At 37.0% G+C, this 14123-nt stretch overlaps 1 protein-coding gene across 6 annotated transcripts in view; it reads right to left on the bottom strand.

Annotated features, from left to right (window-relative positions):
- The window catches only part of MAP3K7 (mitogen-activated protein kinase kinase kinase 7), a 49160-nt gene that overhangs the window by 27502 nt on the left and 7535 nt on the right, over positions 1-14123 (bottom strand). For 2 of the 6 annotated variants that reach the window (XM_068423336.1, XM_068423416.1), the window contains exons 2-7: positions 9385-9495; positions 7677-7742; positions 6706-6751; positions 5919-6057; positions 4646-4770; positions 543-671 (exon numbers count right to left, since the gene is read on the bottom strand). In XM_068423336.1, coding sequence (XP_068279437.1) covers positions 543-671; positions 4646-4770; positions 5919-6057; positions 6706-6751; positions 7677-7742; positions 9385-9495 — 616 coding nt within the window. Of the gene's footprint in view, positions 1-542; positions 672-4645; positions 4771-5918; positions 6078-6705; positions 6752-7676; positions 7743-8372; positions 8432-9384; positions 9496-14123 lie in introns of those variants that run through there. The other 4 variants (XM_068423744.1, XM_068423503.1, XM_068423587.1 and 1 more) reach the window with 4 other exon arrangements.

Below are 14123 nucleotides of genomic sequence, written 5' to 3'. Positions count from 1 at the left end.
AGATAAAATAAATCAAATGGCAGAACAACAAAAAAACCCCACAAAACCCACACGAAAACCGAAGTAATATTTTTAATGCCTAATGGTCCTACAGGAATTTGACAGTTTCTAGCATTTCTAAAGACAAGTCAAATTACTTGCACTCACAAATTTTTGGTAGACATCCAATAAAAAAAAAACAAAACAAAAACATGATGACAACTTGGCTAATGAAATCGTCATTCATCCAGACAGAGGGGTTGTGGGTTTTTTTGTAGCGCATGATTCAGATTACTTTTAAAATGGAGTGTCGTAACAAAAAGAACATGGCCCTTCCTTTGCTTGTTTACACGCTAGTTACGTGTAGCAGGAAATGCAAGCACTGTAGCAGCCAAATAACACAGAACCCATACTGCCACAAAAGCAGCAGTCTATATCAAGTCTTTATTTAATGAAGTATAAAACGGAAAAACTAGTAACTTAAAGCTGCACAGTTAAGAGTGTTTAGCAAATTTATATGTCAAATACACAACTTCAAATGCAATAAAGTATTTTCAACTCACCATTGTGAACTGCCCACATTATGCGGAAAGCTGGACCACCAATCTCATCAAAAGGTTTCCTACGGGTGATTACCTCCCAGAGAATAATACCCCAACTGAAAACATCACATTTTTCACTGTAATTGCTACCTGGAAGAAAGCCATCAATATAATTGTCTCTTTTCTAGATAACACATTAAAAAGAAGTACAGTTTGAGCTGATAAATAGCTCTATATGCTTCGTTTCACTTCACATTTGTTTTGCTGAGAAAAAACAGTTTTCTAAAGCTGGCCGATTCACACTAACTTAAGTCTGAAATCATTTGACAGTAGGATTGTTAAGAATGCCCCTCCCTGGAAATCAATCCTTTTCACTTGGAGTCATCCTGAAATGATAAAATCCATCACTTTTCTTACACAATACAAAATGCGATTTATTAAGTTTCAAAGATCTCCTGCATTCAGGATTTAACAGACTATGCTTGCTTCCTCTAAATATTCTTCTTCAACTCACTTCTCCCATGTTAGTCACAACATGCCAGCCAATAACGTCTCTGTGATATCCATTGCTTTTATTAATTACAGATCTTTAGCAGAATAGTAAGTTACCATATGAACATATCAGCAGATTCCTCAATTCCTCACCATCTTCTTTCCTCCCTGTTTATTATTCTCACTCTTTTTGTCATGTCATTACTTAATTAAAGTTCTTTGACCATAAGTTCAACATTTCTAAGACTCCTGTTAAAGATGCAGAAGACACATAGGTAATATAGAACAATGAATAAAAATGTTCAGAGACTGCAAAAAAAGAACGTATGCTCTGTAAACGTAACTTGTGCAAATACTAAAAAGAAATGTGAATGGCTAATGACATGATAATAAATGCGTGAATACAAATGATAGAGATTTGCTCATCTGTCTGCAAACAAGGATCAAAATTGGCATCGAGTGGTCAAGAGATTTTTTTTTTGTTAATACATAATCAGAAAGCATCATTGAGACAAATCACTTCACGAACAGTGGAATTAAAGAAGCTTAGTTTCATGTGGATACCCATCATATAGCATCCAGTTGCAACAGGCTCCAGTCTACCTATGAGCCATCTTCCTCTGCCCCCATACCTCTGACAAACTGTGCAAGAAAAGCAGCATGTTCTCAGGCCAGCTCTTGCAGACCAGCCAATTTGCAACGCAGACAGGAGAGACAGGCTGCAGCATGACCACAAGTCCTCTCTAAGTGAAGGCACTAATTTGGACTTCTCCCAGCTACCCATTTTAAAAAACTCCTGAAGAACTTGGCTTTACACCTGTATCAAAGTAGCTGAATGTGGCTTATGAGTTCAAAAGTTAATGAAGGGGAATAGCAAAGTCAGCTTTATCAGCCAGCTTTTTTTCCAAGGGTGCTGGAAAAAAAGGTATCTGTTAACAATGGCAGATTGCTAACAGAAGGAAAACAGTCCCTCTCGTCTATGCAGCCACAGCGCTTCTGTGAAACACAGCCTATGACAGGCAAGTAGTGTTGTTCTCAGGTTTGAGCAAGAAAATTCTATTTTGTGGCTGAGAAGTCTTCGACTAATTCTGAAAACCGACAGTCCAAAAGAAGTGAGAGAGTATTCTGTATTGTTTCATCATGTAACAGACCAAGGTAGGATAACAGAGAGACATCATAATTCCCCGATTTATCCAATTATCTCAAAGCAATTTTAAAATAGTTTCTTCCAAAGGGTGTTCTGATATTAGAGCACTTGCTCTCTTTCACTTTACCCTGATGTAAATGACACTCTTTTCATTTATATTGTTTGATCTGTACAAGGCTTTAGGTTCCCTAATATTTAAAACAAGGGGGAAAACTCTTAATAATAGGGCAATTACTTCAATGAACATTCTGCCATCTACAACAGATACTTCTTGTGCCTTTATTGTTCTCATCTAAAAACATTAGTACTAGAATAGTACTAAAATAGTATTAGCATTTGTTCCATTGTTGAATTCTGATGCAGTAGCATAAGGAAACGAATTTTTAACAGTTTTGACATTTCACATGATAATTTTAGTAGTTTAATTTCAAGAGCAACTGTTGTTGAAACAAGTTGTTTCAAGAGCAACTTGATACGCTGCATCATAGAAGCTACTAGATTCCTTTCCTTCCTTGACACTCGCATAAAGATTTGTGCCATTATCACTAAAGCTTTCAGATAAAAGCACAGAAAACCAACTGTAAAGTGAAGGCTTTTGCTGCTGTCCAACAATAAATTTGCAATACAAGATTTCTTTGTTCTGCCTTGCTGAATTCATACACCAGAGGAATTAGGGTATGCACTGTAAATCCCTACTACAATATATTTACTTCAAAATCTGGTTTAAATTAAGATTTTTCACTCAAAAAAAAAATCTATCTTTAACACATTGTCCAGTTGTTTATTTCTAAAAGAAAAAATTATCTCTTCTTTATACAATTTCATTTAATAGTAAACAAATGTTAAGAAAAAAAGCATTCCTAGCTGGAGTTAAAGAAATAGAGTAGGTGCCTCAATATAAAGTGACATAATGGAAATTTTTTAAGCACCAGAATGAAACAGATCACCCTTGGGTAGGTCCTCTAAGCAATATGCGGGAGAAAACGGTCCTTTCAAAACAAAAGCTCCAAAGGTGGTGTTCGGGAGGAAACACCTCCTAAAAATGTGTACAGACATATATAATTTGCTGCTTCTCTCTGGAATAAGGACAGTAAAAGAAGAGAGGCCACTTGCATCCAGAATCTGAGAAACTACTGCTGCACACAGGCACTTGCCAAATATATCAAACCAGGACACTTGCTTCCTAAACCACGAAGACGACTTCTCCAGAGCACTCTGCTAATCGCAATGATAATTTAAGGTACTGACTGACTAAAAATTGTTTAATTTGCAATCTGATATTGACTGGATTATTTCTCTGATGATCATGCAGCATTTATACCTATCTAATCGTCAAGTGTCATCAGTCTTCCTCAGCTACACTGCAAGAAATAGCTTGTTTTCCTACGTAACTAAATTAACTGTTAACAACAAGTTCCTCAGTATATAGGAAAGAGGACATACATACATCAAATCTCTAGATTACACAAAGAGCAGACGAAGATGAAGTTACAAGAAAGTGGGGGACTGAAAATGAAGGCAATTATGTTCAATTTAGAGGCACTAACAGGTAAATTCTAAATATAAAAGCTGATCAGAATAGGGGGTGAAAGTAATGACAGCATATTTAAATGTCAGAAGAGTTTGACATGACTTAAGAATCTCGAAAACAGCACAATCCTGGGGAAACAGCCCTCTGACTGTGTTTTACTTGCTTGTAAAATAAGAAACAGCAGCTGTCCAAAGGTGGTACTTATGTAAATCTCCGCAATGACACAAATAAAAGTTCCACATCTTCATGTAATAAACTAATACTAACATGATTGAGTCAACTGAGTGCTGCTCTTTGAAACACTGCATAATTATTTGGCAATATACAATCATACAGATTTTTAAATAAACATAACTACTTCTGTCAAGACTCTTTCAGCTGTTACCTCAAACTTTAGTACACTGATTGAAATAAAGTATGATTACGTGATGCTCTAAAGCATCACGTAATGCTAAAGGGTCTAGAGCACAAGTCTTATGAAGAGCAGCTGGGGGAACTAGGGTTGTTTAGTCTGGAGAAAAGGAGGCTGAGGGGACACCATATCACTCTCTACAACTACCTGAAAGGAGGTTGTAGTGAAGTGGGTGTCTGTCTCTTCTCCCAAGTAACAAGTGATAGGACAAGAGGAAATAGCCTCAAGTTGCACCAGGGGAGGTTTAGATTGGATATTAGGAAAAATTTCTTCACCAAAAGGGTGGTCAAGCCTTGGAACAGGCTGCCCAGGAAAGTGGTGGAGTCACCATCCCTGGAGGTATTTAAAAGATGTGTGGACTTGGTGCTTAGGGACATAGTTTAGTGGTGGACTTGGCAGTGCTAGGTTAACGGTTGGACTTGATGATCTTAAAGGTCCTTTCCAACCTAAATGATTCTAGAATTCTTTTTCCTATACCAAATTCATTCATAGCTGCATCCCTAGAAAGAACACATAATATTGACATTGTAAATTATTGTTACCTTCAAAAACTTCAGGTGCCATCCAAGCAGCACTTCCCTTATTGTTGGTCATGTGTGTTTGAATATCACAGGCTGTACCAAAATCACAGATTTTTAGAACTGTCCCCCCGGCTACCAAGAGCAAACTGTCAAGAGATTAAAAAAAAAAAAATTAAAATTGTAGGATGAAATAGTCTGGTAATAAACCACTGTTTTTTTATCCCAACAACTATCATACCAATATAGTTAAATATCTAAGGCTTGGCTTCTCAGTGCTTTAGTTTTATAATTTAAGAAATAAATAAGGTCACTTGTGCCTAATCTGAACATATGAAATATTTTAAAATAATCAAATACATATTGTAATTTATTAATATTTCTACATGCTAGATTTTAAATAAATATCTTCAGCCATAGTAAAACCACTAAGCATATATTGACAAAATTAGTCTTTCAGATGCCAGAGGCTGAAAAACAAGAAGTGCTGTAACAATTTTACCAGAAGAAGAATGATCAAGACTCCCATTAATGTCAGTCAATGTAGCTATTTATTTAAATGAAAGCACTTGAAGCTACATGTTAGCAGCTCTCTAAAGCAAAACAGGGGATACAAGAAAGAATTCAAGACATAACGTGTGGCCTCACATTATAATTTCATCTGGTAATAACTGCAGGCTACCACTAAAAAGGGGTGATCCTCCTGATCCCCAAATCTCTGTTTCCACCTAATCTGCGGAGCCAGCTCTGAAGCTGTAAATGAGTCAGATCAACGAAGTGACTGGGCAGAAAACTATTCATTTCTGTTTCAGTGGAAAGTAATGGGAGATTCTGGCAGGGATAGTGGAACAGGCAGAAGGAGGGGATAAAGGAGGATGGCCACGTGGGGAAAGAGCTCTAATACATCAGATTAAATATGACGTTAAAACCAAGCAACCAAACAACACTCTCCCCTCCAATGTTATCTTATTGAACACCACAACCCACTGTAAAACTGGGCCATTTTAAATGCCTCTGATTAGAAGCCCTATCCCAATCAAAATCCTCTTCCATGATGCAGGGCAGGAGCAGGATGTTTTTCCAGTTTAACACAAAGTAAGCGAGTACAGTTCATTTCCTGTACCATGCACCATCGTTCTGTAACTGAAGTTTCAAATGCACACCTTTCATTTAGAATAGAGTACATTCAATAAAGTTAGTATCAATTAAAGGTATTTATTTCAAATGCAATGAAATTATTACAAATGATCTTAAATTCCAGTTGTAAGGAAATATGAAACATGAGCCATAAACCTACTTTGGTGGTTTCAGGTCTCTGTGGATTAGAGCCTTTGGTTTCATACTGTGGAGATATGCCACTCCTTGGGAACACTGTAAACACCAACTCATGGCATGTGCAGCAGTATAATGAGGCAGAGGTTCAGCACCATGCAGCACTGCAAAACAAAGGCACAAACTAAAAAGAACTTTATTGCATATTACAACAGATACAATGGAGTTAACAACATACTAGTCAGAAAGCTCAGGTAATTACTGCAACTGAAAACATCCTTCTGCAGACTGTTAAAATAATGGAAATGTCAAAATATTTTCCATTTCTTAGTATGTTTTTTGTAATTTTTGATGTTAAAATTCAATGTGAAAGGTGTTGCTCATTCTCAGCTATCCCTGGTAAAGTCTACGTTAAACAAATGCTCAGGGAATTTACAAGTTAAGGAAGAATCTTTTCAGATATTCCACTCCAAAACCTTAAATGACTTCTACAAAATATAACAAACTGGTATCAAGAAACAAACCAGTGGACTGAAAGGTGGTTTTTAAAAGCACAGTCCTTTCTCCTTAAAATTATTTTAAGGATTTCAAAGAACAACAGAATGGTTGGGGTTGGAAAGGACCTCTGGAGGTCCACCAAGCAGGGTCAAACAGGCCACCCAGAGCCAGTTGCCCAGGACTGTATCCATGGGGCTTCTGAGTATCTCCAAGGATGGAGACATATGTATGAAACAACTTTATATTTTAGATCATGTTTGCCCTAACAGTAGCACTTCAGCTCCAGAAAGATGCTATGTTGAAATGATACTCACCATTGTACAGAGAACCTCCTTCAGCATACTCCATAACAAGACACACCTTTGGGGGGGGAGGGGACAAAAAATAGGGATGTTTTAAATGTAGGGGTGGAAAACAGCTTTTGTAAACTGAAAGGAAAGTTCTTTGAGAGGAACTGCAAGGTCTCCATAGCTAAGCTAATGGAAAATTTATCTATGAGGTAAAAAGTCAGTTTGAATGGTACATATTTATGTATAAGAAACAAGAATCAGTTTTATACTTAGTTCCCACTGTAAGTTAGGGAAGAAGAGAGTGATGTCCCCCCCGAGTCTTGACAAGCAAATGCTGTCTTCAAACTGCAAGTCATTTGCCTTTACTTTTTTTTAGCGGCTTACAAAAAATTTTAAACACCATGTCAAAAGAATTTCACTAGTACTAAGGAAAAAGGGATGCAGCATTATTTTAACCAATTAAATAGCCTGTACTAGAATTAGCTAAGGATACATCTGTCCTGTCACAGTACTTGCTTTTCCACTTTAAGAATTTTTGGGACTGTTTGTAGCTGTGGCAGAAAGAAAAGAAATCCTGAAAATTGCATACATGAGAATAGGAACTGATTTACAAGCTATGAATCATGTGTTGCCAATGTGTCTTCTTTTGTGTATTGCTGATTTGCAATTAATGGGATTGTAGCTATGAATGACACTACATATATAATACACCAGATGCCATGATGCCATTCTGACAACCTGAAGTATAACTGATGTTTAGAAAAAGCATTTGGGGTTTTCTTGAAAGAATTTATTTCTCATAGCAGGGGAAAGAAAAATCAAAAACCTGAAAACATCAGCCAACCTACATAGCTGTATATTTCCTTATTATGGATAAAACATACAAAATATATATAGAATATACATTTTTGTACATAAAATACACATTTTGTGCATTGATGCTTGCATATGTTAAGCCAGTCACCTTTTGTCATACTGAGAAAGCTATAACTTACTGGGTTTAGACAGGCTCCATATAACTTGACAATATTGGGATGGTTTACTCGTGACAGTTGTCGAAGCTGCAATACAAATCACACTTCATTTCAAACCATGGGGGAAAAAAGGCTAATGCTTTATTTTCACATCTATAATTCATACACCGCAACAGCAATTACAGTTTTATATATCTGCATAACCCTAGATGGCGATTTGAGGAATTACAAGACTGTTTGCATTTTAATTTATGTAAGTAGGTTTATGCCTAACTGGAACTGTATTTAATAGAAATTTTAAAGAGATTAAAGAAAGTATTTTTTTCATGGTGTAGTGAAATCACTCAAGTCATAACCTGTGCAACCATGACTTCTATAGGTTTGGAACTCTTCCTGGAGCCTCCAATTTTGAAATCTCGACTGACTTCATAAAAAAATGAATCACATAGCCTTTATTCACAATGTATAAAATTACTCTTCTTAAAAAAACAAACTCCAAAAACAACCCCAAACCACCAAAGCCACAACCCTATAAAATAAGCCAGCCAGTTTAATATTGATGTGACATAGTTCCAAGAACCTACTGCTGCTTGTACTAATTGATGATCATACTAATTGACAATCAGACTATTTTGCACTGAATTTTTCTTTACCAGTAGGTAGTAGAAGAGAAAGAAAAAGGAATTTTTTTTCCCTTTACACAGACTTCTGGGGTACCTTATGGTGTTCATCGTCTAGGCAGCTAATGTTATTTTTCTCTGGACGCTTCAGAAGTTCTAAAAAACCAGAATGGAGTATCACAACTGATGCTCGCACTGTATAAGGTTTCCTGAATCCTGGTAATTACTGAAGTATTTCTGGGCTTATCTTCTCAGACCTCTTTTGAGCACAGAAATGCTCAGAGGCTGATCAGATCTACTCAGAATTAAATTAGACTCAGACTAGTAACATTAAAAAACTTCCCATGGTAACGAATGACACGTAAATATTTACACAGAGAGGCCTATTACAAATATGCTTCCTTTAACCCTTCAGTGTGTTACATTTTTAGTTCCAAAATTGAGAGATTTATTTTTAACATATTTTGTGTATCTCGAACATCCTAGATTCTTACGGACTAAATACTACGCAGCATGTCACAATATCTCATTTAAATTACATGGCTAACTTTTGATTCTAGAAAATGTTAGGTATCTTAGGAAGTGTATCAGTATATCTGAACTACTCAAGATCTTTCTGAAGAAGCAGACATAGAATGGAAAGAGTGATTGCCCTTAAATGAGTTACATGTATCAACAAACTTATATGTAAGAAAAAACAATGAAATGATTAGAACTGCTGAAAAAACTAAGAAACAGCTTCAAGTACGGACCTGATTGTATGAAGAACCTACACTGTAGCCCCTGGAAGTGTTAATCAGCTCCAGGATTTTGGTGGGTATTTCAGCTGCACCCTGACTCCACACTGGGACAGAATCCAGGAACTGGTGTTTCCCCAATCTGTGTGCCCTCCTCTCTCCCCACTTGCCTTCCAGTTTTTATGGGAAGCGAACTAAAGGAGCTGCAATGTGCTCTGACAGGTGTCCTGCTCTGCAAGACAAGGGGTTCAGGCCTGTACTGGATACCATAGGCTGCATTTACCTTGTAATACAGACTTAGCTGTATTACACCCATGAATTTAAGAAAACAAGCTCTACCAAACCCCACATTTTCCAGCGAACTTACTGTACCTCTACAATGAAGGCTTTTCTTTCAGATTCACTTTCTATTTGTTTAATGGCTACATCTTTAGCTCGCCATTTTGCCTTGCAGACCACACCAAAGGCTCCTCTTCCAACAACCTAGAACAAGATAATACGAAACACTTGAATTAAAACTCGAAATGGTTTCATTTTCCGTGCAGGAATTCACAAACAGAAAAGAAATTTACCTTCAAAAAATGAAAACACAGAATCGTGTTTTGCAGCAGCAATTTAATACTATGCCGTCAAAGCATCACTGGAGCTTAGCTAAGCTTCCTCCAGAGATCAATTACAGAAGAAACAGGAAAACACACATACAAAACATTTTATTATTAACATGCAGTAACAGTATCTCAGGAAAACATGATCTTAATTATTTCAAACAAGATCTGCTCAGAAGAAAATTAGGGGAATGATGGCAAATTTATTTTTATAGATTTATCCAGTAAAATTGCATCTGTCTGCTGTATTCGTTTATGCTTACTACTGACAGGAATTCAAAATTCTGAAATTTAAATGCATATGCAAACAATTGCACAGGACTATGCTGGATGAGGTGTTTGAGGTGCTCAAAATTATCCTTGCATTTTCTCACATATGCCTCAACAGTGTAAGAACAGTAAATTCTCCCGAGAGTCCTCCAAGTAAGCAGTGTCTGTAAAAACTATGCTTTTCTCTATTTTTGTTGATGTCTGCTTTCTAGTTTGTTTGAAATTAACATTGCCTAAAAATATACAAAACCAGACAAGAGTCATAACTTCACTGCAACTTCACAGAAGCAGTAATAGCAGCTTCTGCATACTATATTATCCAAGAATCCTTTAATGTTTGCTGGGAAGGGGCTCGAACACCACCACTATTTGGAGCAGTTCTTTGAAACCAAGCATGAAAATGAAAGCAGGATAAAGAGAAGTGTCCCTTTTCTATGAAGTCACTTTCAGTTACTGGTGAGTTACAAACTACAGTAAACTGAAATTTCACTTCTTTCAATTGTGTTCTTCAGGGGAAAAATGGCAACATACAGAAATAACAACAAAACATGCATATGCAATGTAAAGTTGAAACTAGAGGGTCACCAAAACAGTGACTCTAGCTGCTACAGGAAAGCACAGACAAGCAAGTTGTTACACATATACCCAAAAGAAAGGTGGAGAGAAGAGGAGGAGGAAATGGAAGGTACACAAAAGCACAGAAGAAGGTAAGGGATAAGAGCTCCTCCAACTTCAAAAAATACAAGGCAGGGCAGATGAGAAGGATAGCAGGGGGAAGAAATGGACAAGGGGCTAGGAGGGCTGGTCTTGGATTCTGTGTTTGGCCCCAGCAGTCTTTGGTTTTAACAGCATTCTGTACTTGTGCTCCTAGTCCTTGATTTCAAGTAATATCATATGTATCCTGAGGAACAAAGCAGACACTTCTAATGAAATCAACACTTTTTCAGGAGGTGAATGAGAAAAGAAGGGAAAGGAAGGGGAGTAAGGAGAGGGTAGAGTGGAAGCATTTACAAATGTGATTACCATAGCAGTTTATTATGGCAAAATTTGGTCTTCCTTAAATAGGTAATGCATGCACGAATATTAATTTGGATGGAAAAACACACTTCCCAAAATCACAAAGCTCTTCACTAGAAAGTCATAGCTATTTACGACTTTATCCAATAAAAAAAGGAAAAGATTCGGGGTGGGGGTAGGGCAGGAATATTCAAAATTAAAATATAGAGATACAACATAATGAAAGGACCCACAAAATATTGAAACATAATATCACATCCACACTATAAACAGTACACTGATTCTTATAGGTTCACTAGTGAATTCACTCCTTAACAGAATGGTTTCTTAAAAGAAAAGTGTGATTTGTAAGAGATCAGTGAATAACCACACATTCCCAATGCTGAAACAATGCAAACCACCTGCTGCCTGAATGCTCTTCCTTTGAGGAAATAACATTTAATAATTATACCTCTTTTTTTTTGAGATGCCCCCCCAGTAATAATCTGGAATGTATTTTAAGAGTGCTGATCCAGAGAAGGCAACTCGGTAGCCAGGAATGTGCAAGCACCAGACTGTACTTGTCAAGGCTCCATGTCAAAGCAAACTGACTATCATGTATGTAAACCATGCTTGGGTTAGGTTCTCTCTATGTACTTTCCTAATAAATAAATAAACAGTGAAGCTGATTTCCCCTGAAAATAGGGTAGATAAGGTTGCAGGTGCATAGTCCAAGATAACTTTCATGCTGAAGATGAGAAAGTCTGCAATCAAGGGCCCAATTTGAAGAGGGGAAAAATACAAATTAAAAAAAAAAAAAAAATCAAGATTTTGCATTAAGAAAGATGAGAAAAGGGGAAGTATGCTCAATATTTTTGTAAGGTTACATATGGTATGAGAGATGGCTGCCCAGGAACGGTGATCAATGGCATTTTCCTCTTCTGGTTTCCTTAATACACACAAAGAAGTATTTTTCTCTTTTACATTACAGCACACACTTAGCCTTACAGGATCTCCTGGCTTCTCATCCTCCACAACAATGGTTCATAGACTGAGTCCACCACAAGATATCCAGAGCAGATCCACAGAACATACGCCATTCTGCCCCATGTAAAAAGGGATCTGTTGATTGTAACCTCCTCCCCAAACTACAGTATAGGGCCTTGACTCTTCTCTTGATACAACACACACCAATTATTTTCTTGTAGTTCACAACCGAGATTGGAAACACCAACCCATATGAATGACACTCAAGCAGCCTACGAAAATAGTACATATAAACAAATGGAAACGACGAGTCACCTGAAGACCTAAAAGTCCCAAATAGTCTCCCTTGGTATTTCCTCTTCTCTCTCAGATGACGCTTTGAATAAAACTACCCAATTTCAGTCACAGTGCTGATTCACTGAGCACATGGAAATCATCCACTGTGCAAGCACATGTAACTCAGACAGCAGCCTGCTCACACCTGAGAAGTACTAAGGACGGACAGTTAACGAGAGAAGGATGCCACAGAGCAACTCGGGCAGGATGAATTGCAGTGGCAGGAGGTCTGCTGCTCCCCTACGATATGGAAGAATCCAAACTGGTCAAGTAACTCGGAATAACTCTTCCCTCCACTTAGGGAAAAGAAGGTATGCATATAATGATTTCTCCTAGCTGGACACAATTAGCCTTACGGCACAAGGCTGAGTGAGACTCCTTTTAGAAGGCTCCTTCTCTCAATGTACCTTTTCTCACACGCCTTCCCAGTTTTTGACTACAACTCTGTTATATTTGATTCAGTGACACAGAAAAAAAATTGCTATTTGAAAACAGTGCATATACGTCAGTTAAAAGATTGGTCTCAGATACATCTGATGAAATTTAATGAAGCAATTTGACTTTTTCTTTTACTTAGCCTGAATCATTTACAACAGTTTGTGATGGATCAGGCTTACTTTTTTTGGCTAGTCATATCTTTCCTTGCTGAGAAGACTTGTATATGTCCGTACGGACAAATATATTCTACGTATTACAGATATAATTTTAATATTATAACTATGTAATATATACTACATGTATTTTTATATATTAAACATATTTATTTCTCACATGTATATAAAAGTAAAATTACATGTATAACAAAAAAAAGAAAGCCCAAGTATCTCTTACATTTGATTCCATGTGGTCAAATTCAGCCCATAAGCCAATACAATTGCATACTGTTTCCCTGAAGATAAATCCATGACTATTTGCAAGTTTAATACCAAGAACTGGTACACGTATTTCCAGTTCACATACTAGAGAAACCATTATTTTTCAGTTTTGCCATATTTTTAAATAACACTTTTATTCAGGGAAGAAACTAAGACAAAGGAGTGTACCACCCAATGGGACATTTTTACATTGTACCACAAATGTCACAATACTTGGGCTCTAGTTGAAAAGTGGAATAAATTCCAAGAATCAGATGTACTTTTTGAAGTCCTGCTGATAACTGGAAAAAAAAAAAAATCAGTGCCAGGCACCAACAGGAAGAGCTTACCAGGCAATCTAAATCTTAATTACATAATAGAAAGCTGTGAGAGACCATCAGATTTATAAATTTTACAGTTGGTGTAAAGAGTTTGATAAATGACTATGCAGTCAAGGTTTCATAACAATTTATCAGTGACTTGGTGCCTGCTTATGCAGAGGGTTGAACTTGAGAAGAGGACACGAATGCACTGGATATTTACCTAGGATACAGGGAAAACAGAGAAGAGCTGATCCTCCATTAAAGCAGCTCAGCCTCTTGGACAGCATACGAAAGGAGCAACCGTCAGAAGCAATGACGGATCTGATACAAACTTGAAGCTTACTGTATGTGAAAGCCCAGTATGTCTTTCCTACTTAATTTGGAAAAAGTATCTTACTTATTGTAAAAATATCCTTTATAATCAAGAGAGTGGAGCTTGTGCTGGATTCCATTTACATTTCATTTTCTTCCTTTTAAGTTTTCACTGAACTTATTCTTCAAAGGAGTAGGTCTTAGAATTTTTCAGAACAGTTTAAACACTACGTAGTTTCCTTCAACACTGTGTGCTGGAACCAAGTAACTTAATAGCACAGGAGGGAGGCGCTGCCTGAACTTTAGTTTCTTCACACTCATTCCTTCTTGTCCCCTGCTGTTGGTACCACACCATATGTTTGGGCAGTAGCGCATATTCCGAATTATATGAAGCACAGTTAATGGAATTATTGACACAACAAATCAAT

The sequence above is a fragment of the Nyctibius grandis genome, chromosome 1 (genome assembly GCF_013368605.1).
Source record: "Nyctibius grandis isolate bNycGra1 chromosome 1, bNycGra1.pri, whole genome shotgun sequence".
In the NCBI taxonomy this organism is placed as follows: domain Eukaryota; kingdom Metazoa; phylum Chordata; class Aves; order Nyctibiiformes; family Nyctibiidae; genus Nyctibius; species Nyctibius grandis.
This window is presented reverse-complemented; position numbering and strand designations above follow the sequence as displayed.